Source organism: Balaenoptera ricei, chromosome 6 (genome assembly GCF_028023285.1).
Source record: "Balaenoptera ricei isolate mBalRic1 chromosome 6, mBalRic1.hap2, whole genome shotgun sequence".
In the NCBI taxonomy this organism is placed as follows: Eukaryota; Metazoa; Chordata; class Mammalia; order Artiodactyla; family Balaenopteridae; genus Balaenoptera; species Balaenoptera ricei.
In genome coordinates, this window is record NC_082644.1 from 117,787,643 (window position 1) to 117,813,527 (window position 25,885).

Below are 25,885 nucleotides of genomic sequence, written 5' to 3' on the forward strand. Positions count from 1 at the left end.
GGGGGGTGATGTGATGCACGTCAATGACCCAGGGAGTGAGCTGGTAGGTTTGGGAGGGAGGACAGGCGGTGGGGAGGCCAAAACAGGAGGTTGCTGCTCTACTGTGAGTTTGATGATTGATGTCCGGTGTAAGTGGTGTCAAGGAGATGGGGGTGCTTTGCAGACCTCTGGGGTGGGGTCTGATGCCCCCAAACCCTCTTCCCTGCTACCCAGCTTCTCTGCTGACAGAGGCACACAGCTGCTCTGATGCCTGCTCTTGGCCTTAAACCTTTCTCTGCTCAAGCCGTGGGGGGCTCAGCAAGGCCCAGTCTCAGCATCCCCAGCGGGTGGAGAACAGGCTTCCTCTCTGTTCCGCGGTGACGTACCTCAGACCTGACATCTCGTGACTCATGCAGTCCAGTCATGCTTCGGGTGTAGAGAGCCACTCTCTGGCCCCAGAGGTGGGGCTGTGGCTGGGTGGAATGTGGCAGGTGCTGCACATCTGGCTAGCCCAGCAGCTGAGCAGTGGAAGATGGGGTGGCCTGTGCCCTGCAGAACCAGTGACTGGGGCCAACCAGCCCAACCAACCAGGGCAACAGGCTCTCTGAGCCTGAACCAGGAAGTGCATTATGAGGGTCCCATTCTATGTCAGCTGTCTTCTCTGACCTCCAGACGGGACATCTCCCAGCAACCAAGGGTTATAACTCCTACCTGCTTAAACCACCCTGACGGTAATAAAATTTATAACAGCCCCTGCTGGGTGAAAAGCATTGTTTCCTCCATTCTGCAGACCAGGAGACTGAGGCTCAGACAGGTCAAGTGCCTTGCCCAAGGTCACACAGCTTGGTCATATCCAAAACCTAGGTAGGGATGAATGGGCCTATGGAGAGTGACTGGCTGTGCTGGGGAGGTGGGGCCTGCCCCTTTAAACTGCTGCCCTGGCATTAACCCACCTTGGGCCGTCCCATTCTGTGTACCCTTCTCCCTTGGGACAGCCTGGCCACTTCCCTCCCCAGGGGCAGCTACAGAAAAAAAGAGAACCAGCTGGTCCCAGGATCCCAATCCTAGGGGTCAGGATGGAGGCAAGTCTGTAGGAAGGGGACTTCCTGGATCCAATCCCCAGGGACCCACTCAGTGTACCTGTGGGTGGGTTGGTGGGGGGTGGGTGAGTAGGTACACATTACTGGTGACCAGGTGTGCTGTTTGCCCAAGAGAGTCCCCATCTGTGCCTGCGACCCCAGCATAATTGTTAGGAGTGCCGCCTCTCATTCTCAGAAATGTCCTGATTTGGACAAGTCCCCAGTTCCCGAGCCCCACTATTCCAGGAGTTAGAGGCTTGGTTTATCATCCTGGTGGACCTGTACTCCAGGCTTCACCTTTCTGACTTCTCTGTAAAATGGAAATGCCGAGTCCTATTTCGTAGAGGTTTGAGAATTAAATGATGTAACACATATATCCTGGGTTGATCTGGCAAAGTGCCTGGTGCCCGGTGAGTGCTCAAGAAAAAGGTTTTATTAACGAAACACTAATTCGTTCTAATTGATTTCAAGTGTCACTGATACCCTAGAGGCACTTTGTCATTATGCAATTTCTCAACAAACTAAAAGTTTGTTCATCTTTCAAGAGTTCAGAGTAAAGTTTGGGAACCTAGGCCTCCCTTCCAAAAGTGCGTGCTGCGCAAAATGCCAAAGGCACGTTACAGCTCCCGGCAGCTGGGACCCGCATTTGATCCTTACAGCCATCCCACGAAGCGAGTACTAAGGTCGTCCACGGTCTGTTTAAGGGGAAACCGCGGCCCGGAGCGGGAAGGGACTGGTCGAGGTTCCTGCAGGAGCGAAGAGGGAGGTGCTCACGGGCGGCCCCCGCGCCGTGCATTTTCCGCGTCCTCCAGCAGAGGGGCCGGCGGCGGGCTCGGCGTCCAGCATAATAGTCGCTTTGATGCCGGGCGGCGGGGAGGGGAGGAGAGGGGAGGCGGGCCGGGAGGGGTGGGAGGGAGGGGAGTGTCCGGCCGCCCGCGCCATCCCTCCGCCCCGCGGTCCCGCCGCCACACGCCGCGCGAGCTCGGACCAGGCGCCCGCCCCTCCTCCTCGTCCTCGCCGCGGTCGCGAAGCCCCGAGCCGGCGGAAGCCCGGTGCTCACCATGTCGGTCGCGCTCAGCAACAGGTTCCAAGGTAGGCGCCGCTGTCCCCACGCTGTCCCCACGCTGTCCCGCGCCCCTGCCCACACCCGGTGTCCCCCGCCCGCCACCTGTGCGCACGGGGCGGTCGGTGGGGTCTGCCGCGCGCGGGAAGCGGGCGCGGGCCGAGGGCGCGCGGCCCGGGGGAGACCCCCGCTTCCCCGGCCGCCTCTTTGTCTCCTCCAGGAGGGAAAGCGTTCGGTTTGCTCAAAGCCCGGCAGGAGAGGAGGCTGGCCGAGATCAACCGGGTAAGCGCGCGCCGCCGCCTTCTCTTTTCCAGCCCTGCCGCCTCCGAGGGCAGCTGGCGAGTCGGCCCTAAAGCTCCCAGCGCTCCGCGGGTCCCACCTCCGTCTGCGCGGCTGTGCCTGCCGCAAAATCAAGCCCCCTTCCTCTCCTTCACCCGGGCTTCCCCCGATTTCTTTCCTCCAGCCCCTTCCCTGTGCCTCCAGGTAGGTCCCCCTCCACCCCGTCCACCGCCCTCTGGTCTCGGGTTGCAAGTTGTTACTCATAGACTAGGGAGGTAGGGCCCTCCCAGGAGCTCTGATGCCAGCCTGGCCCACCGGCCCTGGGCTCCCCAGGAGCCGGCCTGGGACCAGCTGCAGGGACTTGGCGCTGGAAGGGACCCCTGATGTCTCGAGTAATTCCCACTTTTACAGCGAGGGAAGGAAGAGAGGCTCAGAGAGGCGAGGTGGCTGAACCTAGATTGCACAGCAAGTCTGGGTCAGGCTGCAGTTAGAACCCTGGGCTCCAGATTCACAGGCCCGTGCTCTCTCCACCCAAAAAAGGTTGGCCTCCTGCCTCCCCCGGCCCCCCCCACCCCGATCCCCCGCCCCAACACACACACACACAACTCCTTCTCACTCAGGCTTTTAGGAAAGGTTGCCTTAGAGACTTGGTGCTTTTCATCCTGATCCTAGTGGATTTCTAAAAAGAAATCCTTCCGGCTGTTGCCAGGCACACAATGGGACGTTTTAGACCTTTGCTTAAACACCATTTAAATTCTAGAAGATAAGGAAAACTGTTAGGGCCTGCCTGGATTGGCCGAAACTCAAAGGCAGCACAGCAAGACCTGGGCTCAGATCTGGTCTCCATTAGGTACCAGCTCTGTGGTCCCCAGCAAGGACCTCTCATCACAGAGCCGGGGTCACCGTAAGGGCTCCATGAGGGAAGGCATGTAATGTGATTGGTCCAGCATCTGGCACAAGAGAAGACCTCCATGGATGGTACTAGGATTACTTCTTGAGGAGGATGTCTCTAGGTTTCCTTCTCACTGGTTGCAGAATCATGCCCACTGAAACAAGGCTGGACGTTTCCCCTGCAGGCTCCCCCGGGCTCCTGGGCACCCAGCTCAGAGTCCCAAAGTGGAAAGCTGGTGAGGGTCAGCAGGGTCCTGGTGGAATCCATGTGGAGGTGGGTCCACGGGCTGCAGCACGGTTGTAGTATAACTCTCGCCAGGGGCTTGCCGTCTTTATTCCCTCCTTGATTTCCTTGGACTGCCTAGAGCTAGGCAGCCTACCTGGTTTCATTCCACTGGCCGCAGGAATCCCATGGAGGGTTCTGGGGACCCCAGGGTCCCTCCAGGTAAACTCTGGCCTCCTCATCGCCATCCTCATCTGGCCTCTTAGTGCCATCTTGAGCACAGCGGAAAGGGAGCCTGGACGTGTGGCTGGGGCTCTCAGGGGTCCAGGCTGCTGGGCTCCCCCACAGTTGACTCTGCAGCCAGCTCAGCCTTGGTCTTGGCTGCTTTTGCCCTCTGGACAGGAGCCTGGAACCCTGACCTCATACAGCCCCCTGGGCCACTCAGCCGGCTGGGTTCCAAGCCAGTTGAATCCACCCACAGCCAGAGGACCCCGAGCCAGAGACAGCTGGAGATGGGGGAGACGAGATTGTAGTTGGACAGACCAGAGGAGCTGAGAGTTTGTGGGACTTTCCATGCCAACCCTGCCCTTGGGGGGATGGGGGGATTAGGTGGGGTTTGGAGGTGAGGCCACAGGGCTGTTTTGGGAGGTGTACTGGCTTGGCTCAGGAAGGGGAGGGGCTGTGGCTCTCAGGGGCTGGTCTGGACAGCGCTGAGATTGGGGAAGGTGAACAAGAGGGGGCTGTGTCCAACCACCTCGGGACCCCAACGCCCAGAGAGGGCAAGCAGCTGGCCAAGGCCACACCGAAGCCAGTGGCAGAGCTTCCAGTCTAGCGACCTTTCCCTGACTGGATGCTATTCTGAGATCCACCGTGTGACCCCGGGCTACTGTCAGGTTGCTGGGACCCAGGCTCTGGGCTCCCAGAGGAAGGAGGCTCCAGGAACAAACCAGAAGCTTGAGCTGCTTCCCACCACAGCAGGTCAGGGTGGCCCCACCATAGTTTAGAGTCATGGGCAGAGGCGGGTGCTCTGGGACCTTGGCAAGCCACTTGAGATGATGGTAGTAGGTTTGTTGTGATTTTGCAGCTGAGATAATCTATGTAAACTACACAGGAGAGCTGGCTGCTGTCTTGATCGCTATCATTGGTTTGTTTGGGACTTAAAGGTGCGGGAGTGGAAACCCAGGGGCAAGGTCTGAGGTAGACTGGCTGCTCAGCCTGGACCAGACCCCTTTGTCTGGCAGAACCTTATCTTCCCCTGCCTGAAATGGGAGCAGAGACCCCTGCTCTGCTCTAAGTCCCTACAACGATCAGACGAGATGAACAGACTGAAGCTCCTTGCAGACTCTTCAGGGAGTCGCTGTGTTTGAGGGTCTGAGTCGGTTTCACCCACGGCCATGGCCATGGTGGAAGTTCCCTTGGGTGGATGGATTCTGGGGGGAACCACATTGGCAGTCCAGATTGCCTGCCTTTGGGGTGCAGCTTCACTGCCCCACTGGAGGGGGCCTTCTGGGGGGCTGGGCTGAACAGCTGCCCCAGTGGTCCCGTGGAAGCCAGAAAGCGTGATGGATGGGGCTTCATGACTCACTGTACGTGCTTGGGCACCGACCGCTGTGGCTGCTGCCTGGGGCAGAGCCCAGCCTGGCTGTGAGCTCTGGAGGCTTCTCTGGGCCAACAGTTCCTCTGGGGCCTTTCTCCCCACTGGGATGGGCCAGCTTCCAGAGGGCAGCGGGGTAGCTCAGTCTTGGCTAGTGTTCTTATAAGGGATTCAGGAGTCAAAATAGAAGGGGACTTGGGTGGACCTAAAGGTCCCGGTGGAACTGTATGAAAATGCACTTTTTTGGGGTTTCGCTCTAGATTTTGCTCTCATTTTCTGAGCACTTGGCGTGTGCCAGGCAGTGTGCCAGGCATGCTTCAGACATTATCTCGTCGGATGCTCACCCCAACCCTGCGAGTGTCTGTTCCCATTTTGCAGGAGACGAGAGTCAGAGGGCCTGAGTAGATTGCCTGGGTTTAAACAGCCACACTTGAACCCAGCCTCTTCTCTCCATTTCTGAGCTTGATTGGGGCTCCTCTGTGTGTGCCCACCCCACCTCCGTGCTGTGTGTGTGTGCGCGTGCACGCTCGCGCGTGTGCCTGCGCGCGCTCTGCACCACTGGAGCGGGCCGGACCAGCGCGCGCCTCCTACTCCCCCACATAGCTGACATTCCCCGCGCCCTGATGGCATGGCAGGTGACCCTGGGCCAGCCAGAGCCGGCCTTACATGGCAACGGGACAAATTCCCTCCAGCTTCCTACAGGGACAGAGGGAAGCTGTGGAGCCGGGTGGGTGCCCCTCAGAGTGCCCTTAGCCTTGGGATGGAGCAGGAGGAGCCTGGAGGATGGTGAGAGCTGTGGCTTGCACCGGCCAGAGGCCAGGATCTTTAACAAAATAGCATGAGTGGTGCCTTTGCTCCGGGCCTGGCACTTGACATAAATCATCTCACTGACTCCTCTCAATGGAACACTTGATTAGATAGATGCCCAGCAAGAGTCTGTAAACATCCCCATGAGACAAGGATTACTAAGCCTCCCATTTTACAGATGAGGAAACAGAGGCTCAGCCAGGTGAAGTCACCCAGCCAGGAAGTGACACAGCCGGGATTCTGTCTCCAGACGCTGCCCCTGGCCCGCCCTGGCCCCTGTCCACCAGGTGGCTGTGGCCTCGCTGTGACACAGGCCTCTCTTGCTTATGTGGATAAGGATCCCTGGCTACTGTCCTGCCCTCTCAGCCGTCCTGGGTCGAATGAAGGGCACTCAGCATTCCCTGTAGCATTTCAGTGCCTGATGGTTATTTCAGAACCCACGTGGCACCTGTGCTGGAAAGAACTGGGTACGGCAGGCTGGGTATCTCTGCCTGGGGTGAGGCTTGTCCCCAGCCCCTCCCCCAGCAGCGGGGGACCTCTGAGACCTGACCCAGGCACTACACAGGTGTGTCTCTTTTCCTGTGTACTGGCAGTGCCACCCTGCCCAGGTGAATGTGCCCAGCTGGCATCGCCGGGCACCCGTCTCTCTTGTTCTTCCTTAATATATTATAAAGGAGATGGTGATAAGGAGCCACGTGAGCCTCTGAGGATTCAGTGTCCCCGCAGGTCCAACCAGTCTCGACCTCGGTGTGGCCGTGTCGCAGGAAGCTGGAGATGGAATTTCTGCAGGGTCTGCTTCATTTGTGTAGTCAGTGGGGGTGTTTTTCTCCAGCTGCCCCATCTATTGGCGAGGACGCAGAGTCCGGATGAGGCCCCAGAGCTGCCGTGCGGAATATGAGCCTGCTGTCCTTGTGGGTGCACGTTACAGGCTCCTGCTACACGCCAGGCACCAGGCCGGGCATCTGTGGCCTGGCCCTGGCCCTTTAAGAGCCTGTGGGCTGCATCAGAAGCCAGGCCGCACGGCCGGGCATCGTGCCGCTTGTCCTTGGGGTTTTCTCCCAAGGCTTCAGCCACCAGCCCCTTGGATGGCCTCCAAGATGGTGCTATCTGCCAGCCCTAAAATTCTGCTGCGGCTAATTCGTAAAGGCAAGACTGGAGGGCCAGGAGCAAGCATCCAGGAGCAGGTGCTAGAGGTACCAGCCCAGAAAGAGAGTTAAGTCAGGGTGGGCGTTGGGCAGGTGGCAAAGGTCTGGAGGCCAGGACACAGCAGGGGCTGCCAACCTCTGCTGGTTGGGGAAATAGCCCCTCCTGGTCATGAGCACTTGGACGGGACTCTCAGGGGGTCGGGGGAGTCTCTAATGTGCATCGGAGGTTGTAGATGGCCAAGAGAGGCAGCAGTGAGCCCGCGCAGCGGCAGGCACCGTCCCTCAGGGCTGAGATGGGTGCACTCTGTCCTCCGTGGATGGCCAGTCACGGCCAGTTCAGCCAGGTATCCAAGGACAAAGCAAAGTTTGCCCTTGAGGAGGAATGACCAGAGGGTCAAGACTCACCAGGAGGACTTCGTGGCACAGCAGGGGACAAAGAAAGTTGTGGGTGGGTCTCTTCTCTGCCCTTCCCCTGCTCACATTTGTCTCTTGGTGTGGCTTGAGTTTGGGCGATCCAAACGCACGATGATACTTGCTAACCGTTAGTAAGTATACTAGGAGCCAGGCTCTTTCTTTGCAGTTCGCTCATTTAATCTTTACACCAACCCAGTGAGGAGGTTCTATCTTTATGATTCCATTTTGCAGATGAGGAAACTAAGGCCCAGAGTGGTAACACAGGTTGCCCAGGGCCACAGAGCTAGTAAGTGCTGGAGCTGGGATTTGAACCCCGGCAACCCAAGTCAACCTCCCTGCCCCGTCCCTCTGCCTTGCACGCCCTGTACTTGCCTAGAGGAAGGATGGTTTAATCAAGACCTTGCCCTCTGGGCCTCAGTTTCCCCAGCTGTTGAACAAAGAGAACAAGCTGGATGCTCTGAGTCCCTTCTGGGTTCTGTGTCTGGGTGGATGTTGGAACAGCTCTGCCGCCTCCCTGGGCCTGGCCTGTGGACACTGGCTTGAGAAGTGACTGCCTGGTTCAGAGCTTCCTGTTTTCAACCCCAGGCTCCTCCCTGCTTGCATTTCCTGGTTCTTTGCCAGGGACTGACCAGGCCACCGAGGCCTCTAGACTTGCCACTCTCAGAGCCCAGGGGACCCCTGCATCCCTCTTACCTGGAGGCCCTGACAGCAGTTTCTACAGCCTGAAAAACTTGTCTTTTGGGACAGTGGGTTGGAGTGAGAGAGGGGATGGGGCTAGAATAAACCATCTGCACACAGCCCCATGCCCCTAGAGGGCTATAAAGTGGTTCCCTGGCCTCTGGAATAACATCTTTCTGTAGCTGCCCAAGAGGAAAGGTAACTCCCAGTATTGATTTTCTTTGCCCAGAAACCTGTGGCCAGGCCATGTTTGGGGCAGGGAGGGAGCTGGGATGGTGAAGGGAGATAGGCCTTGAATTGTGAAAACGTTGTGATCTTGAGTAAGTTGAGCAACCTCTCTGGGCCTCAGTTGTCCCATCTGTCAAATGGGAATACCCAAAAAGGAGAAAGAGCGACCATAACCAGCCTAAGTTAGGGGAGGGGTTTCCTTCCTAATCTATTTAATAGTCGATGATGGTCTGGATGATGAGCTGTGGGTTGTAAGTGGACTGAATGTATATAGATGTTAGCCGAAAATAATAATAAATGGCTAACATTTATTTAACATTTACTAAGTGCCAGGCACTGTGTTAAGCACTTGAGATATGTTTACTTACATACTGTAATTCTCAGGACAAACCTGTGTGGTTAATATTTTTATGTTTCCTACAGATGAGGATACTGAGGCACAGGTAAATGAAGTCATTTTCACACAGCACTAAGTATGCTTGGACCTAGGCATTCTGGCTCCAGTTTGCCCTCCTTTTGTTTCTGTTTTTGTTTTTCTTCCAAACATCTGGAGTGACTTCTAGCTCCATCTCCTCTGCCTGGGGGCCCAGAGTTAGGGCAGGGCGGGGCGGGGCTGGAGGCTGGAGTGGGGTGGGTACAAGGTACCCGCCCAGTGGGCATGGCTGTGCCCCGAGGCTGAGCTAGGATATGGGGGGAGGACCCCTGGAGGGAGGAAGCTGTGGGCTGTGCATGAGCAGGAACCAGGAATCCAAAGCTCGGAGGTGGGGTGGGAGCCGGCAGCCCAGCCAGTGGAACTCCTGTTCCTGCCACCTGCCTTCCTGCCTCCCCGGCCCCCTGGTCCACACAGCTGCCCCAAGCCCTGGGTCAGCGAGGGCTGCCAACCCACACGTGAACGGGTCAGCTGCTTCTCCCACCCCCGGTCACTCTGTGGCTCAAGCATTTGTCACTGTTGGCTCTAAGGAAATACGTGATTCCAATCTCTGAGGCCTCTCCAGCCTCTGTCATACACATACGCATGCATTTGCAAAGCTGCCTTTCCATTGCAGGGCTGAGAGTGGAGAAAGTCATTCTGGGCTGAACGGCCGTCTTCTCCATTCATTCAGTAATGTTTATTGAGCACCTACTGTACGCTGGGCACTGCCGGGTGCTAGGCATCCGTGGGGCAGAGACAGTAAACACATCCTCCTGGATGTGTCCTGTGACCAAGGACCTGCCTCCTCTCAGCATCCTTCCAACACCCACTTTCTTGGGTCACTTCTACTCCCCAGCTCTCTGCAGGGAGGGAACCCAAGCAGCCTCTGCCGTGGAGCTTAATCCCAGCTCAGCCGCCTGTGAGCTGTGCTGCCTTGATGAGCAAGTTGTTCATCCTTTCTGAGTCTCAATTCATTGACCCTCCCTGCAAATATTTATTGAGCACCTACTATGTAGAACCCAGCAGGGGGAGACAGATAATGGACAACACCCTTAATAAGCAATTACACTGTAAACTGTGTTAGGAGATGACTCATCATGGAATAAAAGGTGTTATCTTAAGGTGGATTGGAAGTGGAGGAGGGGACTCCAGTGGGCAGAGTGGATGGGGCTGGCCTCATTGAGATGGTGACAGTTGAGTAAAGACTTGAAGGAGGTGACATGCAGATATGTGCGCTCCAGGCAGGGGACACAGCTGGAGCAAAGGTCCCATGGTGGGAGCACTCCTGGCATGGGAGAGGCGTAGAAGGGAGGTCAGGGTGGCTGAGGCACCCACTCTGGTGGAGAGGGGTGGGGAGTTGGGGACAAAAATGAAATACCATGTTAGATGGTGATTGTGCTAAGGAGAAAACCAGCTTCATCAGCGAAAAGACAATAATCCTGGAAGCCCTGGGGCTGCCGAGAGCATGGTCCCGGGGTCAGGTCCAAGGAGGGGTGTGGCTATTAAGCACCCTGCGGTTTAGGCTGAGCTCTTGTCTGTCTTTGTCTGTGTCTGATTTGTCTCCAAGACCCAGGACCATGTCCTACCCCTTGAACCCAATCTGTCTGGATCCCTAGAGGTGATCAGTGTATATTACAGACAGGCTCCAGGCTGGTGCGGGATTTCTGGTCAACCAGAGCCTGAGAATTTGGAGGACCCCCCCAGGTCTTTCCCCAGAGGTTCCCAGATGTTGAGCCTTACCTGTGTTCTTGTGCCTCCCCAGGAAGGCTTTCCAGTTCCTAATGTGGTGAAGTGAAGAGAATATAGGGACAATGTGGTGAGTTGAACATAGGCTAAATGGGTTCCACTTAAAAATTCAGAGATTGTGAAGTTCCTACTTTTACGAAATATCCTTTCCTGAACTCGTGGCAACAGTCCATGGTCATTATTTAAAGTCTTTACTTGGCAAAATAAAATCTTGGAAGCCCAACATTAGCACCTTCCCCCACCTTTTTTTGGAAATGTTTCTTTCTGCTTTACCCCAGAGTCTGGGAACCACTGGCCAATTTGTACCTCCGTTGGACAGATATGGGATCTGTGACCCCAGGAGGTGCCTGGGTTGCTCAGGGTCACAGACAAGAGTTAATTGTCCTACTTTTGGTCAGAGAATGGGGGTGGGGGCCTCAGTGGAGAAGACCTGTGAGGGGAAGCCAAGAGGAAGGGAAGGACAGACAGAGCCAGCCGACAGGAGGGCAGCCTCCCAGGCTGCAGGGGAAGGTTCCAGCTCCGTGGAGCTAAGTGCAGGCAGGGCTGTGCATGGCACATGGTAATGAGGCTCTGAGTGAGGCTGTGGCCAAGCCAGCTGGACCCCATGGGCCCTGGAGCTGCCCTCCACTTGCTCAACTGCTGGAGGCATGTGCCCTGCAGTCTGATGGACACAGGTTCCAAACCAACCCTGAGCTTCCCCAGGGCCTGGGGACCCTGGACATGTTATTAGCTCTCTGGTCCTCCTGTTCTCACCTGTAAAATCAAGTAACAGTGGCTGTGAGGATTGAATGGGATAACATAGTGCCTGCCAAAAGCAAGGGGGCTATCAGAGGCCCCCTGACCCAGCGAGGGAAGCCACATTGGCGAGGGGTTCCTTCTACTCAGTCAAAGGGTGCTGAGTTAGTGTGGAGGAACTTGAACCCTGGAAGGGATCAGATTCTACCCCACATGGAATTGTACCTATTGTTTACTGAGCACGGACGCTCGAGCCACGTGCTAACTGCCCGCAGCGGGTTGTCTCGATTGAGGGGTAGGTGCCTGAGGAGGTGGGTACCCGTGAGCCCATTTGACAGCTAGTAAGGAGGAGGCTGAGGATCCAAACCCAGAGGGCTTTATCCTCACTTAGGTTCTTGTCATTCTCCCATTCTACATTCCATTTACAGTGACTGGAGAGGTAGTGAGTTCCCTGTCCTAGGAGATATGTAAGTACAGACTTGGTCATCATTTAGTGGGAAATGACGGCAGGAATTTAGAAACATTGAGTGATTGACCCAGATAAATTTTTTTTTCATTTAAGAGATCATTTATTGAACTACAAGTACATATTTGTATGGAATGTTCCAAAATTTAGAATTAGAATTTTTTTAAACCCCTCAAAATTAACTTATAAGATGTCTTTTTACAATAGTAGTTGGCCTAGTCATAATAGGAAAGACATTCAAGAGAATGGTAGAAACCCCAAGTTCAGCATAATGATTATCTCTGGGAAGGAAAATAAATTGGATTAGGGAGGGGCAGAAGGGGCCTTCAAACTGTGTGTTAGTTAGACCTAGATAACATTTAACATCATTTTGTTTTGTTTTGTTTTATTTTATTTTATTTATTTATTTATTTATTTTGGCCGTGCCACGTGGCATGCAGGATCTTAGTTCCCTGACCAGGGAACGAACCCATGTCCCCTGCAGAGGAAGTGTGCAGCCTTAACCACTGGGCCGCCAGGGAAGTCCCTAACATAATTTTAAACAGAGACTTCCTGTAATTTTAGGATAAAATTTAAATTTATCCTAAAGTTATCCTTTAGGATAAGGACCTTGTCTTATTCACCTTGGTCTCACCCGCTCTCTGGATGCCTAGGACAGAGCAGTGTATACTGTGGTCCCTCAAAAGCTGTTGAAGGAATGAAGGAGTCACAGCCGTGTCCAGTTGACTCAATGAGGAAAGCAAGGTCCAGGGAAGTAGAGGGGATCTGTGGACTCTGGTGCCAGGATGGGAATACACCCTCTGTTTCCTCATCTGAATGCAGGTTCTAGGGACGCTTAAAGATTAGCAACAAGGCAAGTAAGATACCTGGCCACTGTGCCCAGCCTAGCAAGGGCTAATTGTCAGTTTTTTGTTTTAAAGCCGGATGAATACCTGCTCACTGCCCATCTTTAATTGTCAGGGTTAAAGATAGATGCAGGCTCTAAAGTCAGACAGAGCTGACTTGAAGTTCTGGCTCTGTGAGCCTCAGTTTCCTCATCTGTAAAATGGGAGTAATAATGGTTGCTACCTCTTGGGCCCACTGGGAGATCCGGAGCGACCATGTGGGTGAGTGCTTCATTCTGGGCGCTGTTGTTAGTCCCTTCCCATCTCCTCCCAGCTCCATCTGGTCCTGAAAAGACTCATTTGAGTCTCTCCAAGCATCTGAGGGGAAGGTGGGCCCTGTTTTACAGGTGAGGACACAGGTGAGAGGGTAAGTGACCTCTCAAGCAATGGACAGTTAGTTTCTGACTAGAGAGAGACTAATAATAATAATATAGCATTTGCTGTTTATTGAGCTGCTAAGATTCATATATACACTCTCCTTGGATTCTCATGCAAGAAGAAGCTATGATAGTTATACCCATTTGGCAGATAAAGCAATAGAGATTCAAAGAGGGATCAGTTTGCTCAGGGTCACATACCTAAGAAGTTAATGCCAGAGCCAAGTCACTTGTCTTTGGTTGCTCATGGCTTCATGGATCTTGGAGCCGGGGTGCCCTAGGGGGAAGCCCAGGTCCCTGCACCCGTAATTCAGAGGTTGACTGAAGGTGTTTAGTCTTCTACAGCGGAACCTCTGGGCCCCACCCCCAGCTGCTGAGCAAACTTCCTACCCACGGGGTGGATTGTACCGATCTGCCTCTGGGGGTTGACAGGAGGCCAGGGCTAACACTGCCCTGCACGGCCAAGCCCAGCCACCTGGCGGGAGAGGAGGCAACGGGCAGTGGGCCTGTGTGTTGGTGAGTTCTGCCTGCTGACCCCTTGCTCAGTGATGTCCTCTCTCCTCTGTAGGAGTTCCTCTGTGACCAGAAGTACAGTGATGAAGAGAACCTGCCGGAAAAACTTGCAGCCTTTAAAGGTGAGCTGGGGCTGGCTGCCCACCCCCCCAGGAGAGCTGGGTGGGCCCCTCCACCCCTTATACAAATCCTCACCCACAGGGCCAGGCTGCACCCGTGTTGCATCCACAATACCCCTCTTCCCGAGGGGGGCTGTGAGACGGGGTGCCCAGCCCGGGGGCACAGCCCCCTCGCCCCTCGCCTGCGGGCCCCGGCCTGCCCTGCCCTTCCCTCCCTTCTGCTGCCCAGCAGGGCTCAGGTTGGCTCCTGCCCGCCCCTGCCCAGGCCCTGCTCGCTCCCGGGGCCCCAGCACACAATCAGCTCTTTGTAGCAGCCCTTGTCTCTCCCCCTGCGCGGTGGAGCATCTTGGGAGCCCCTGCAGAGAATGGACGTTTGTGTCACCACAGTGGGGCAGGGGGCAGAGTTTCTGCCCATTGAATCTCGGCAGCACAGGATGAAAAGAAAACAGGGCCCGGGAGTCCGCGCGGGGAGGGGGCGGCATAAAGGTCCTTCTGTTCCGGGCCCTGGCGCTTGGTTCTCAGCCAGCGGCTCGAAAGGAGAGGAGCTGTGCACATAAGGAGTGGGACAGACCCACCTTTCCTGTCCGAGAGATGCACTGGCGCTGCGGGAGCCCTGGGCGCGCTGGGGGACCACATCCCACATCCTCCAGTCTGCGTCCCCCCTGCCGCCCCAGAGCCTTGGCAGCGTGGACGTCCTCCCTGCTCCCGGGCAAGGAACCTGCCGGTGCTCCTCAGACCGCGTATCACGTAGCCATCCTTAGGCAGGACACCAATGGCTAAGCATCTGTTGAGCGCTGACCTTGTGTTCAGGGTTGCAATCTTCCTGCCTCATCCCAATCCAGCCAGGAGGGAGATGGTGCGAGCTTTAGTTTACAGATGAAGAAACTCAGGCTCAGAGAGGTGGGGTCATTTGCCTGGGGTCACACAGCTCACCTATGGCAGAGGTGGGGCTTGTACCCATATTGGTCTCACTCCAAAGCCCCTGCTTGTGACCGTTACACAATGGTGCTTTTTACATAGGAAGGAAGGAAGGGAGAAGAGAGGGAGGGAGGAAGGAAGGAAGAGAAAGAAAGAAAGAGAGAGAGAAAGAGAAAGAGAGGGAAAGAAAGACGGAAGGAAAGAAAAGAACTAGAAAAAGAAAGAAAGAAAGAAAGGGAAAGAAAGAAAGAGAGAGAGAGAGAAAGAGAGGGAAAGAAAGACGGAAGGAAAGAAAAGAACTAGAAAAAGAAAGAAAGAAAGAAAGAAAGGGAAAGAAAGAATAAGAGAAGAGAAGAAAAGAAAAAAGAACTAGAACAAAGACACGCCCACCCCGGGCTGGTTCCCCTCCCCCATCCCTCTGCCCCTCCCCCCCCCCAGTGCAAAGGAGGAGGAGCCGGTCCATTCCCTTCTCTCTGGACACCAATAGGGTCACTCTTCAGAGGTGACTCTGAGAGGAGGGACAGAGGTCCCAGGGGTCTAACGACCATTCTCCTCGTCCTCATTGGGCTGTAGGATAAGGGTCCATCCTGGGACCACAGGAGGTTACCTTGGAAGCAAAGGGACTACGGAGGTTTCAAATCATTCACTCATTTGATCTCCAAATGAGCCTTACTAGGCACCAGGCCATTTGGGGCCTGGGTACACAACGGAGAACACACAAGACGGCCCCTGGCCAAAGGAGCCCGTGTCCTAGTGGGGGAGGGGTGGTGAAGAGAGAGCAAGGAAGTAGAAAGTGTGTCAGATGGTAGCAGGTGCTTTGCGGGGGCGACTGACGGTGCCCAGTTAAAAAGGCTGGGGGGCCCTGAAGGCATGAGGAGGGGCCCTGAGAATGCCTGGGAGGAACATACCAGGCAGAGGGGTGGCAAGCCTGGGCTCAAGGGTCACTGGGAGCACCTTGGCTTTCTCGTGCTGGCTGCTGGTGCGGAATAGACCCTGTGGCTACCCAAGGCCACACGACTTGTTTGCACCCACTGCCTTGTCAGGAGACACCAAGCTCGTTGCTCTGACCCCTTGATCAGGTAGGTTTAACTCAAAGTCTGTAGGTGAGGTTTGCTGGGAGGGTCTCTGTGCCCCGGGCACTGTATGTGCCACTTTGTAGTCAAGGGCAGGTCCGCGGGCATTTCTCCAGAGAGAGCATCAGATTCTCAGTGGTAGCCATGACCCCCCCACCAAAAGTTCAGAACTACAGAGACTTCTTAAACTGGGGGTTCTCACACCCAGCTGCCCATCTGAATCACCTGAGATACTCTGAAAACACACCAATTTCTGCCTCCCAAGTCTGCTTCCCAAATCCTGCGAATCTGCATCTCCAGGGCCGGGAATTTATTCCAGTCACTTTACAGCCGATTCGGATGCAGCCAGCCCACACTGGGGACCTGGGAGGAAGCCGCTGCCCTTCTTGGTACAGGGTCAGAGTGGCCCCCGGGCACCTTTCTCCATGGTGCCTGTGAGCAAGTGATGCAGGTGGGCAAGCCCTTTTCCCAGAGACAATGGTTTTCCCCAGAGGAATGACGGGACTTGTGTCAAGACCCCGACGTGGGGTGAGGAGGATGGTGTGGGCACACTGGGGACCCAGCCAACTGCCCTCAAGGGAGTCACTGGGACCCTGCAGGGGGCAACCCTGCTTCCCAGTTAATGCCAGTTTTTGCTCTGTGATTTCCAGAGAAGTACATGGAGTTTGACCTGAACAATGAGGGCGAGATTGGTGAGTGAGGCCTTGGGTGAGCCGGGGGGTGGGGTGGGGGAGAGTGCTCCGTGGGTAGGGGGTGTGGGCGTCCAGAGAACCCCACTGACTCACCTGCATGGCTGAGCGGCCTGGGGCTCTATTTTGAGGGTGACAAGCACCGACTGAAGCTTCCCCGATGGGCCAGGCGAGCCAAGCTGGCCTTGAACTTGTCTGCCTTTCACCCTGGATCCCCTGCCCCCCAAACTCCTCTCCCCACTGCTTCCCTCCCCCCGACCCCAGCTCCCTGCCCACACCCCAGCCTCCCACCCCAGGTGCTCCCAGGACTCAGGATAGAGGTGCCACCCAGCCCAGGGCTGGAGATGCTCAGGCTGTTGCCGCCCTGGCCCAGGGGGCTGGCATTTCCTTTGTCCCCAAGCCTGTCCTTCCATTTGAACACTGTCCTGCAGTTGACAAGGGGCTTCCATGGACATTGGTCCTCTCTTCCAGCAGACCTTTATTGTGTCCTGCCGTCCAGGCGCTAGGGGTGACAAACACCTTTTCCATGGCACTTATGTTCATGACCATACCTTGACCTTCACCAGTAGTGTTATGACACAGTCAAGGCCAGTTTAATTGTTCCCATTGTACAGATGAGGAAACCGAGGCTCAGAAAGGTGAAAGGACTTGCTTGGGGCATGTGGTCATTAAGTGCCAGCCAGGGCCCAGATCCCAGCCTGTGGTTTCCGAGTGGGTTCTCCCTCCAGCATTTCTCTGCCTCCTCTGTCTTCTCACATTTTTCTCCTTTTTGAATATTTTTATCTCTTTTTTTCTTAAAAAAAAAAAAAAGGAGGGGGTTATCAAATGAATACATCATCATCATAAAACGTTTTGGAAATCACAGCAAAGCACAAAGACAAAAATACATCACCACAATCCCACCTCCCAAAAATAACTGTGATAAAGATTTTGGTTTATATCCTTCCATTCTTTGTTCTAATCACAAACACTGTTCGATACCATTTTAGAACCTCCTTTAAAAATTTTTTACAATATATTGTTAGTATTTTGACATATCATTCTTCTTTTAAAAAAATATAATTAATGGCTGCATGATATTCCATTTGGGGACAGACTATAATTTATTCAGCCAATGCCTTAGTATCACCCATTTCAGTGATGTCTGGTTTTAACTCTTATTGATAATCCTGTGAAGAACGTCTTTGTACATCAATCATTGTCCACATTGCTGATTAATTCTTTAGAGTAAATCTCAGGAATTAGACCTTCTGGGTCAAAGGCTTTTGAAGCATCTTGCCAAATTGCCTTCCAGAAAGGTCTTGCCAATTTAGAGTCTGGCCAGCAGCCTGTAGGAGACCTTTCACTTCTTCCTGTAGAACATTGCCCAGCTTTCTTTGAAATGTCCTGGACATCCTGGCACCTAAGGGTCTGGCACCAGTCGTGCCGGCCCTGCCTCTCCGGTGAGCTGGCCCACTACTCCCCTGACCCTAAAATTGGCCCCCTGCCCCACCCGCACTCCCGCTGTCCTTTGCTGACCTGACCCATTGTTCACGGAACAATCTGAAGGAAATTGCCTCAGATCTTGGGAGCCAGGAGGTCAGAGGCAGCAACTCCTCAGAGTGTAGTGACTTTGGTGCCTCCCTTGTTTTTCTTGAATTTTGTTCTTTTGTTGGCTTTCCTGCTCTGCGGGATATTCTTGGCATCCTCTCCCTTCCAGCGAGGTGGAGCCCAGGACCGCAGGGTGGGAGTGGCAGGTGGGGAGAAGCTGCCACCGCGCCCTGGAAAGTAACTCCTGATGCCTGGGTCAGGCCGACTCCCTGACCCCACCTCACTGGGCCGTGACTTCCCGGGTAGCTGGAACAGCAGGCTCACGGTCACCTGAACCTCAGGCAGCAGCAGAGAGAACAACAGAATGAAGAAGAGAGGCTTTGTTCCTGGGCACCTGCTGTGTGCCAGGTGCTTCTGGTGCATCCTCACTCCAGATGATCCCATCAACCCATCTTACCACTGATGGGAGTAGGGGCTCAGAGAGGTTAAGTAGTTTGCCCCAGGTCCCACAGCCAAAAATAGCAGAGCTGGGTTCCAACCCAAGTCTGTCTGACTTTAGAAGCCCAGGTCCCTAACCACTAGTCCATACTGCCTCCGCAGAGAGCAGGGAAGATGTGATGGGCTCATTCTCCCTGGAGGAGAAAAGCTGTTGACTGCAGTCTCCAGGGATGGGCTCTCCTGCCGGGCTTGTTCTGGGCACGGGGGTGCCAGAGGGGAGCTTCCCCACTCAGCCCAGCCCCCTGTCTCCACTTAACGGCTCTGCTTTTCCTCCGACAGACCTGATGTCTTTAAAGAGGATGATGGAGAAGCTTGGGGTCCCCAAGACCCACCTGGAGATGAAGAAGATGATCTCGGAGGTGACGGGCGGGGTCAGCGACACCATCTCCTACCGAGACTTTGTGAACATGATGCTGGGGAAACGGTCGGCGGTCCTCAAGCTGTGAGTACCTCCCACCTCTCCTGGGACCTCTGGAGACAGAGTCATAGTGTGTGGAGTGGCTCCTGGCTCGGGCACCTCAGCCAGTCCCTAGCCAGGAGGTAATTCACTATGTGATCTGCTGGGCAAGATGCTTAATTTCGATGAACGTGATTTTCTTATTTGTCAAATGGTCACGTTAATATGTACCTTGCAGGCAAAATGAGCCTGTAGCAGAACCTCTGGTAGAATCAGTGCTCGGCAAGTGGCCGACTGTGATGGTGACGACGATGATAAATGCACTGCTGAAACCTTCTGAGCCTCAGCTTCCTTGTTTGTAGGGTGACTCCACCACCCCATGGGGTTGTTGTGAGCATAACAGAGTCAAAAGCCGGCTCTAAAGGGAGGTATCGTTCAAACTTTGATGCTGTTTCTTGCTACTGAAACGACCTTGGGCAAATTACTTTCCTTCACCTATAAGACAGAGATGGTCATAAATATCTTGCATGAAGTGTTGTCCTGAGGGTTCATGAGATAATACATATGAAGAGTCTAGCCCAGTACCTGGCTGATGGCAAACACCTAGTGTATGGTGGCCAAAATCACACTTTGCGGGTACTTCCCCACTGGAGAGCAGCAGAGAAATTCCTTGGAGAGTCCCATGGTATGTGTTCAAGCTGTAAGGGACACTCACTTGGCTTTTATGAGATAAGATTAACTTTTTCTTAAAAAAACTGAAGTATAGTTGATTTACGATATTGTGTTAGTTTCAGGTGTACAGCAAAGTGATTCAGTTATACATATGCATGTTTTTTTCAGATTCTTTTCCATTATAGCTTATTACAAGATACTGAATGTAGTTCCCTGTGCTACACAGTAAATCCTTGTTGTTTGTCTATTTTATATATAGTGGTGTGTATCTGTAAGATTAACTTCTTCAAATGTACCAATGTAAAATATACCTGTCTCATTTTACAAAGGGGGAAGCGGGGTGACCTGCTGGTAAGCCCACGGTTCAGGCTGGTCTGGTCGGAGTGTTTATTGTAGGGAGGTATGGGCAGGAGGTGTGGTGGGAAAACCGTCCAGGTCAGATCATGCTGCACCCGAGAGGCCAGGTGGTAGCAATAAGAGTGATGATGCTATTAAAAACCACACCTAAGGGCTTCCCTGGTGGCGCAGTGGTTGAGAATCTGCCTGCTAATGCAGGGGACACGGGTTCGAGCCCTGGTCTGGGAAGATCCCACATGCCACGGAGCAACTGGGCCCGTGAGCCACAACTACTGAGCCTGCGCGCCTGGAGCCTGTGCTGCGCAACAAGAGAGGCCACGATGGTGAGAGGCCCGTGCACCGCGATGAAGAGTGGCCTCCACTTGCCACAATTAGAGAAAGCCCTCGCACAGAAACGAAGACCCAACACAGCCAAAAATAAAATAAATAAATAAATTAATTAAAAAAACAAAACAAAACACCTAAGCCTTTAAGCTCCTCAAGGTTAAGAAATCAAACCTATGGACAACAAGTCACAAAGAGCCAGCTAGCCTTTCCCAAAAAAAAAAAAAAAAAAACCACACCTAAGATTCAGTGGACATTTACTATGTATTGGGCACTTCCAATTTGATACATCTAGTCCGCATATTGACTCCTTAGATTTATCATTCATTCATTCAGCAAATATTTATTAAGCACCACCTATGTGCCAGGAATTACGCTCGGTGCTGGGGACACATGAATTGCTTACATTCTAATGGAAAGAGACAGACAAAAACAAACAAAAGACCAAAACACCAGATTCCAATAGTGCAATACAAAGAAAAATAAAGTGGGCAAGAGGAATAGAGAGGGGCGGGATAGTGGGCAGAGAGGATCTCATTGAGAAGGTGACATTTGACCTTCTGCGCAAGGGAGATGTGAAGAAATGAGCCATGTGAATGAATATCTAGGGGAAAGCATTCCAGGCAGAGGAAGCGGCAAGTGCGGAGGCCCTGTGGCAGAACTGTGCTTTTATGCTCAAGGAATAGCACAGAGGCCAGTGTGCCTGGAGTGCAGTGAGTGAAGGATGAGTCTGCAGAGATGGGCAAGGGCCAGGTGATGTGGGGCTTTGTAGGCCACAGTTGATTTAGCATTTTGTACTACCGCAGAGGGATGCCATTGGAGTACTCTAAGCTAGGAGCTGACTTTTAAAAGGCCCCCTCCGACTGCAGTGGGGACAAGAGTGGCAGCAGGCAGGCCGGTAGGAGGCTCGTGCACTTGTGTAAGTCAGAAATGAGTCTCTCCGCCTGGAGAGGCTGTAGTGGAGGCGGGGCTGTCAGAGTTGGGAGTGATTTTGGAGGTAGAGCTAGAAGGGTTGTTTCCAGGTTTAAAGGAAAACAAGGAGTCTGATGGTTGTAAGGTCTGGGGTCTGAGTTAACTGAGTGATGGTGCTGTTTGCTTTGAGAAAAGAGCAGGGGGGGAAGGTGGGAATTGAGCTCAGTTTTGATGTATTGAATTGGAAGAGCCCCTAGACACGCAAGGGGAGAGGTTGAGGAGGGAGCTGGCTGTGCAGATCTGGAGCTCAGAGGTAAGCCGTTGTGGACTATCACACTTTGTTGTTGTTGTTTTTTAATTTTATTTGTAAATTAATTTATTTATTGGCTGTGTTGGGTCTTCGTTGCTGCACGTGAGCTTTCTCTAGTTGCGGTGAGCGGGGGCTACTCTTCGTTGCGGTGCGCGGGCTTCTCATTGCAGTGGCTTCTCTTGTTTCAGAGCACAGGTTCTAGGCGTGTGGGCTTCAGTAGTTGTGGCACGTGGGCTCAGTAGTTGTGGCTCGCGGGCTCTAGAGCGCAGCCTCGGTCGTTGTGGCGCACGGGCTTAGCTGCTCCGCGGCATGTGGGATCTTCCCGGACCAGGGCTCGAACCCATGTCCCCTGCATTAGCAGGCAGGTTCTTAACCCCTGCGCCACCAGGGAAGCCCGACTATCACACGTTGGATGGGATTTAAAGCCGGGGACTGAAGGAGCCCACCCAGGGAGGGAGTACAGAGGGAGAAGGGCACTGTCACTTGCAACAGCTCCAGGATGCAAGCGCTTTTGGCATCCTCACTTTCAGTTGGAAACATTGAGCATCGGTGGGGTTGAGTGTCTTGCAGGACTCACCAGCTGGGAAGGAGTAGGGCTGGGATTCAAATCCAGGCAGTTTCCCTCCAGAGGCTATACTTTGAACCCCCATCCTCTTCTGCTGCCCAGATTTTACTGTCAGAGTAGTGGGAGGTTTTTGAAGATCTGAAGGGGTTTTGAGCAGAGCCATGGCCCAGCCGAGCTCTGCTTCCTCCAGGCAGTGTGCTCAGGGGAAGGCGCATGACCTAGAAGTCTGAGGTCTCGAGTGAGTGTCATCCTGCCTCGGGCTGCCTGTGTGACTCTGATGAGTCTCATTGCCCCTTTGTGTCTCCGTTTTCTCCTCTGTACAATGGGACTAGCAGCCCCCTCCGTGGAGTTGCCGCATGGGCTTCTGGGAAAATCTCGCTGGAGAGTGGATGCAAGGGCATTCTGTGGAGGACCCTGCAGACGTGAGGGCTGGGATGATCTTTCCCTGGACGAGGAAAGGAGTCCTAATCCTGTTTTGTGTTTTCTTTTTTTCCTCCGTTCCTGAACCAGAGTCATGATGTTTGAAGGAAAAGCCAACGAGAGCAGTCCCAAGCCAGTTGGCCCCCCTCCAGAGAGAGACATTGCCAGCCTGCCCTGAGGACCCCCGCCTGGACCTTCCCCGCCCTCCCCACTCCTATTCCTCCCTCCTGATCTCACTGCCCTTCTTGACTCATTGCGATGTGTCTTATTTGTTCTGTTTGGTCGTTGTGCGTTTGTTTTGTCATCAGCAGAGTCAGTGATCTCTTTGTATAGCACAAGTTATCTGCCTTAAAGGGGCTCTGGGTTGGGGAGTCCAGATCTCCTCCTTCTCTTTTTCCCTGCGTCTCCCCTCCCTGTGCAGAAGGGCTGACATTAAACCAAAAACCAGAGGGGGCAGGGCCAGGACAGGGAGACTAGAAGCCTGTGATTCCCGCACTTGAAGGCGGTACTGTTCATCCTTCCAGGTCACTTGAGCTAAGTCCTGGTACCCTGGCCTGGCCCTGGTGAGGCCCTCAGCCCCTTTCAGAAGACCCTGGAGTCAGGATAAGGCTGCAGGGCCTCATTAGGGTATCCTCGGACAGCTCTGTGGTTCCAGTGCTCTTGGGTAGGCCAGGATGTGGCCACGCAATGTCCCACCTCCTCAGCTGGTCCCCTCTCAGTCCACACTTCGTCTTATCCTTAGTGAGGTGACAGAAGGAGAGAAGGAGAGGGACTTGGGAATTTGAGCCCTTCAAGAAGGTTCCAGAGGAATCCTCTAGCCTTGCCCCCTGGCCACACCTTTACAGGCAGCTCAGAGGAAGGGTGCAGCTCCCCCTGACCCTTGCTGGGCTTCAGAGGCAGAGGGGATCCAGGGGCCTTGGGGGAGAGGATTCAGCTCAGTCTAGTCCCACCTTTTAGGGAGGATGTTGAGGGCAACAGGATAGGAGGATGAGGACTTAAACGTTCATGGCAAAGAGAGGCAGCACCACTGTTAAGCCAGGAGCTGAGAAATAGGTTGCCTTTCTGATCCCAATCTGCTTGAAACCTGACTCTGCTTCCCCATTTGCCTTCACACCCTCCTTACACCATTCATTCATTCATTCATTCACTCACTCCGTCATTCAACAGGTATTTATTTACAACCTATTATAAGCTTTAAGTCCCCCCACGTTGTCCTGACATGTGCCATGTCCCATGTCTCTCTAATTCATCATTCTGTTTCCAAATCACTCAAAACCTTGAGCTTGGGGATTAGATTGGGATCACCTGGGTTTTTTATTATGGACTAGGGTTTTAGAGCCCTGATCCACCCTGTAGGTTAGCTGGGCCAGGCCTCTCAGTTCACAGGTGAGAAAACTGTGGTGACCCACAGGGATTAAGTGCCTTGCCCAAAGTCAGGGGTTAATCTGGAGATGGAAGATCTGGACTGGGGCCCAGATGTTCAGATGCCCTGCCCATGCCTCATCTCTGCTCTGGGCTGCCTCAATCAGTGATGAAAACAAAGGAAGGGGCGGAGAGGGGCAGTCTCTTAGGTCAACCCTTGGGCAAGGCCCTGGGCCAGGATTCACCCTTCCCAGTGCCTCCGAGGTAGCATCAGCAGGGACCCCAGCCTTGACCCTACCTGTATTCTGGAGTCCCTTCCCCTGCCCGCTCAGGACTTAGATGCACTCATCCATTGAACATGTTTATTAACCACCTGTTATGGGCCAAGAGCTAAGAACCCAGTAGTGAAATGGACAGACTCATGGAATTTAGAGTCTAGTGGGGAAGTCAGACCCAGGCGATGAATGTTAGGAAAGAGGAGGATATTAGGTGCCTGCATGGCAATCCTGGGGGCCTAACTGGGCCCAGCACTGGGCAAGGGTCTTGGAGGAGCCTTCGCAAACCTGAAGCGGAGAGCTATGGGGGGCGCTGGAGCCGTGGGAGCTCCCTGTGGCTCCTCTCACCCGTAATCAAGGGCCCAAGGAGCTGACTTTACAGCAGCTGGAGGGAGTGGAGCAGGTAAGGGATGGGGAAACGGCCAGGTTGGGTTAATCCACTGGTCTCCACCAGTTCAGGAACAAGACTATTTGGCCATGACAGGCTGATCTTCAGCCTAAGAAGGTACTTCAGATGCATAAGCCTAGTTGAAGTTTAAACCCCAGCAAAATATTCCACCCTGTAAATGTAAAATCTCACCCCCACTCCCTCCCCTGCCTTTTTTTTCCCCCTGAGATCCTTAGGTGAGCAACTGCCTGTCTCCACCCCTTCCCACTGCCTCTCCTTTCTGGGACAGGCTGAGACCTTTGAGCAAGGTAATGCCTTCCTTGACTACCCATCATAGTCAGTGTATCTGTACCTCACTCAGACAGGAGGACAGAACCAACCAGGCTTATTTCAGCGGGATACACACTTTACAAGACTGCAGGAAAACTTCTTAAGGGAGGAGAGCAAGTGGGTGTGTCCCCAGCTTCTAGAAAGGGCAGGAAAGAGTTCTCTCATTGGATGGGGAGTGTCCTGGGAAACTCTACCAGCTCCTTCATCATTTGGAATTCAACTTCCAGAGGGAGAGGGTCTCAAGAGTGATCCCTGGAAAGGGGGGGGGGGGTGGTCTGCACGTATTTCAGGTTGTGGCTATTAGCTCTAGGACTCTTACTTCTCTGGCTAAGGGCTCAGCTTCTAGAAGTTCAACTGTCTTCTTTCTGAAAGACCAAATCTAACTAATGTAACCAGCAGCTTGGGGACTGCCGAGTATGGCTCTGTCCCTGCCATTCAAAAGGAAGGAGTGTGTCGGGCAAGTTCAAGTGGATGCGGTATGTGTGTGCGTGTGTGTGTTGAGTGTGTGTGGTACTGGACTGGAAATAAAACAGACAAACTTATCAACGCCTTGACTGGTGTATTTTGGGGGTGGTTCCGGGGTCAGCAAATTCAGAAGAGCTAGCTGATATAGTGACACGACTGAATGTGTCCTGTGTGCCTTTACTCCTCACAGCAACCCCATGAGTAAGGTTCTATTATATAATCCTAGTTTGATAAATGAGAAGCAGGCTTGGAGCAGATAAGCAGTTTGCTGAAAACCAAACAGTAAGTGGCAGAATACAGCCCCCCCTCCTGGAGCTGACCCATGGGCTCCAAGTTAAGAATCTCTGTCCTAGAGCATTTATAATATAATTCCACTACAAAAATCTCTACGTAGGACTGTGTAATAGCCAGCAATCAGCAAGGCTGAATTCTAATCCAGCCTTCACCACTTTCTGACTGAGGGGCATTGGGGAATTTTCTTAACTTCTCTGTGCTTCCAGTTGCCTCATCAATTAAATGGCAATGATAACCCCTAGGTGACTAGGATGTCTTTGCGCAGTGTTTTGCGCAGTTTCCAGGCTTGTTACTCCAACGAGTAAACAAAGCTGATCGCTGGGGCCCTTTAATATCCCCTTTCAGCCTTCAGACACGTAAGGGTCTCCGTGGCGAGAACCCTTTTCCTCCACACTCCTCTAAAGCCTTTCTCAGAAGCTACCCCTTGGAAATATTTGTCAAGTTCCCAACTCCTCTGAAGTCGGAACTATTAAT

At 53.6% G+C, this 25,885-nt stretch overlaps 1 protein-coding gene across 2 annotated transcripts; it reads left to right on the plus strand.

Annotated features, from left to right (window-relative positions):
• The first annotated feature begins 1,989 nt into the window (after positions 1–1,989).
• AIF1L (allograft inflammatory factor 1 like) lies at positions 1,990–25,194 on the plus strand. 2 transcript variants are annotated; one of them, XM_059925850.1, is made up of 6 exons: positions 1,990–2,150; positions 2,342–2,403; positions 13,569–13,635; positions 16,274–16,315; positions 18,620–18,782; positions 22,388–25,194. In XM_059925850.1, the coding sequence occupies exons 1-6, from the start codon at positions 2,120–2,122 to the stop codon at positions 22,473–22,475; spliced, it is 453 nt and encodes a 150-aa protein (XP_059781833.1). In that variant the 5' UTR covers positions 1,990–2,119; the 3' UTR covers positions 22,476–25,194. The 2 variants fall into 2 exon arrangements, with proteins under 2 accessions (XP_059781833.1, XP_059781834.1); XM_059925851.1 differs by lacking the exon at positions 2,342–2,403 and having other exon boundaries at positions 1,992–2,150.
• The last annotated feature ends 691 nt before the right edge of the window (positions 25,195–25,885 follow it).

Bases quoted from the DNA above. Each gene is read 5' to 3' on its own strand.
- AIF1L (XM_059925850.1), top strand. From the start codon at position 2,120: ATGTCGGTCGCGCTCAGCAACAGGTTCCAAG. The intron at 2,151-2,341 runs GTAGGCGCCGCT...TGTCTCCTCCAG, and splicing joins GCTCAGCAACAGGTTCCAAG to GAGGGAAAGCGTTCGGTTTG. The intron at 18,783-22,387 runs GTGAGTACCTCC...TTCCTGAACCAG, and splicing joins CGGTCGGCGGTCCTCAAGCT to AGTCATGATGTTTGAAGGAA.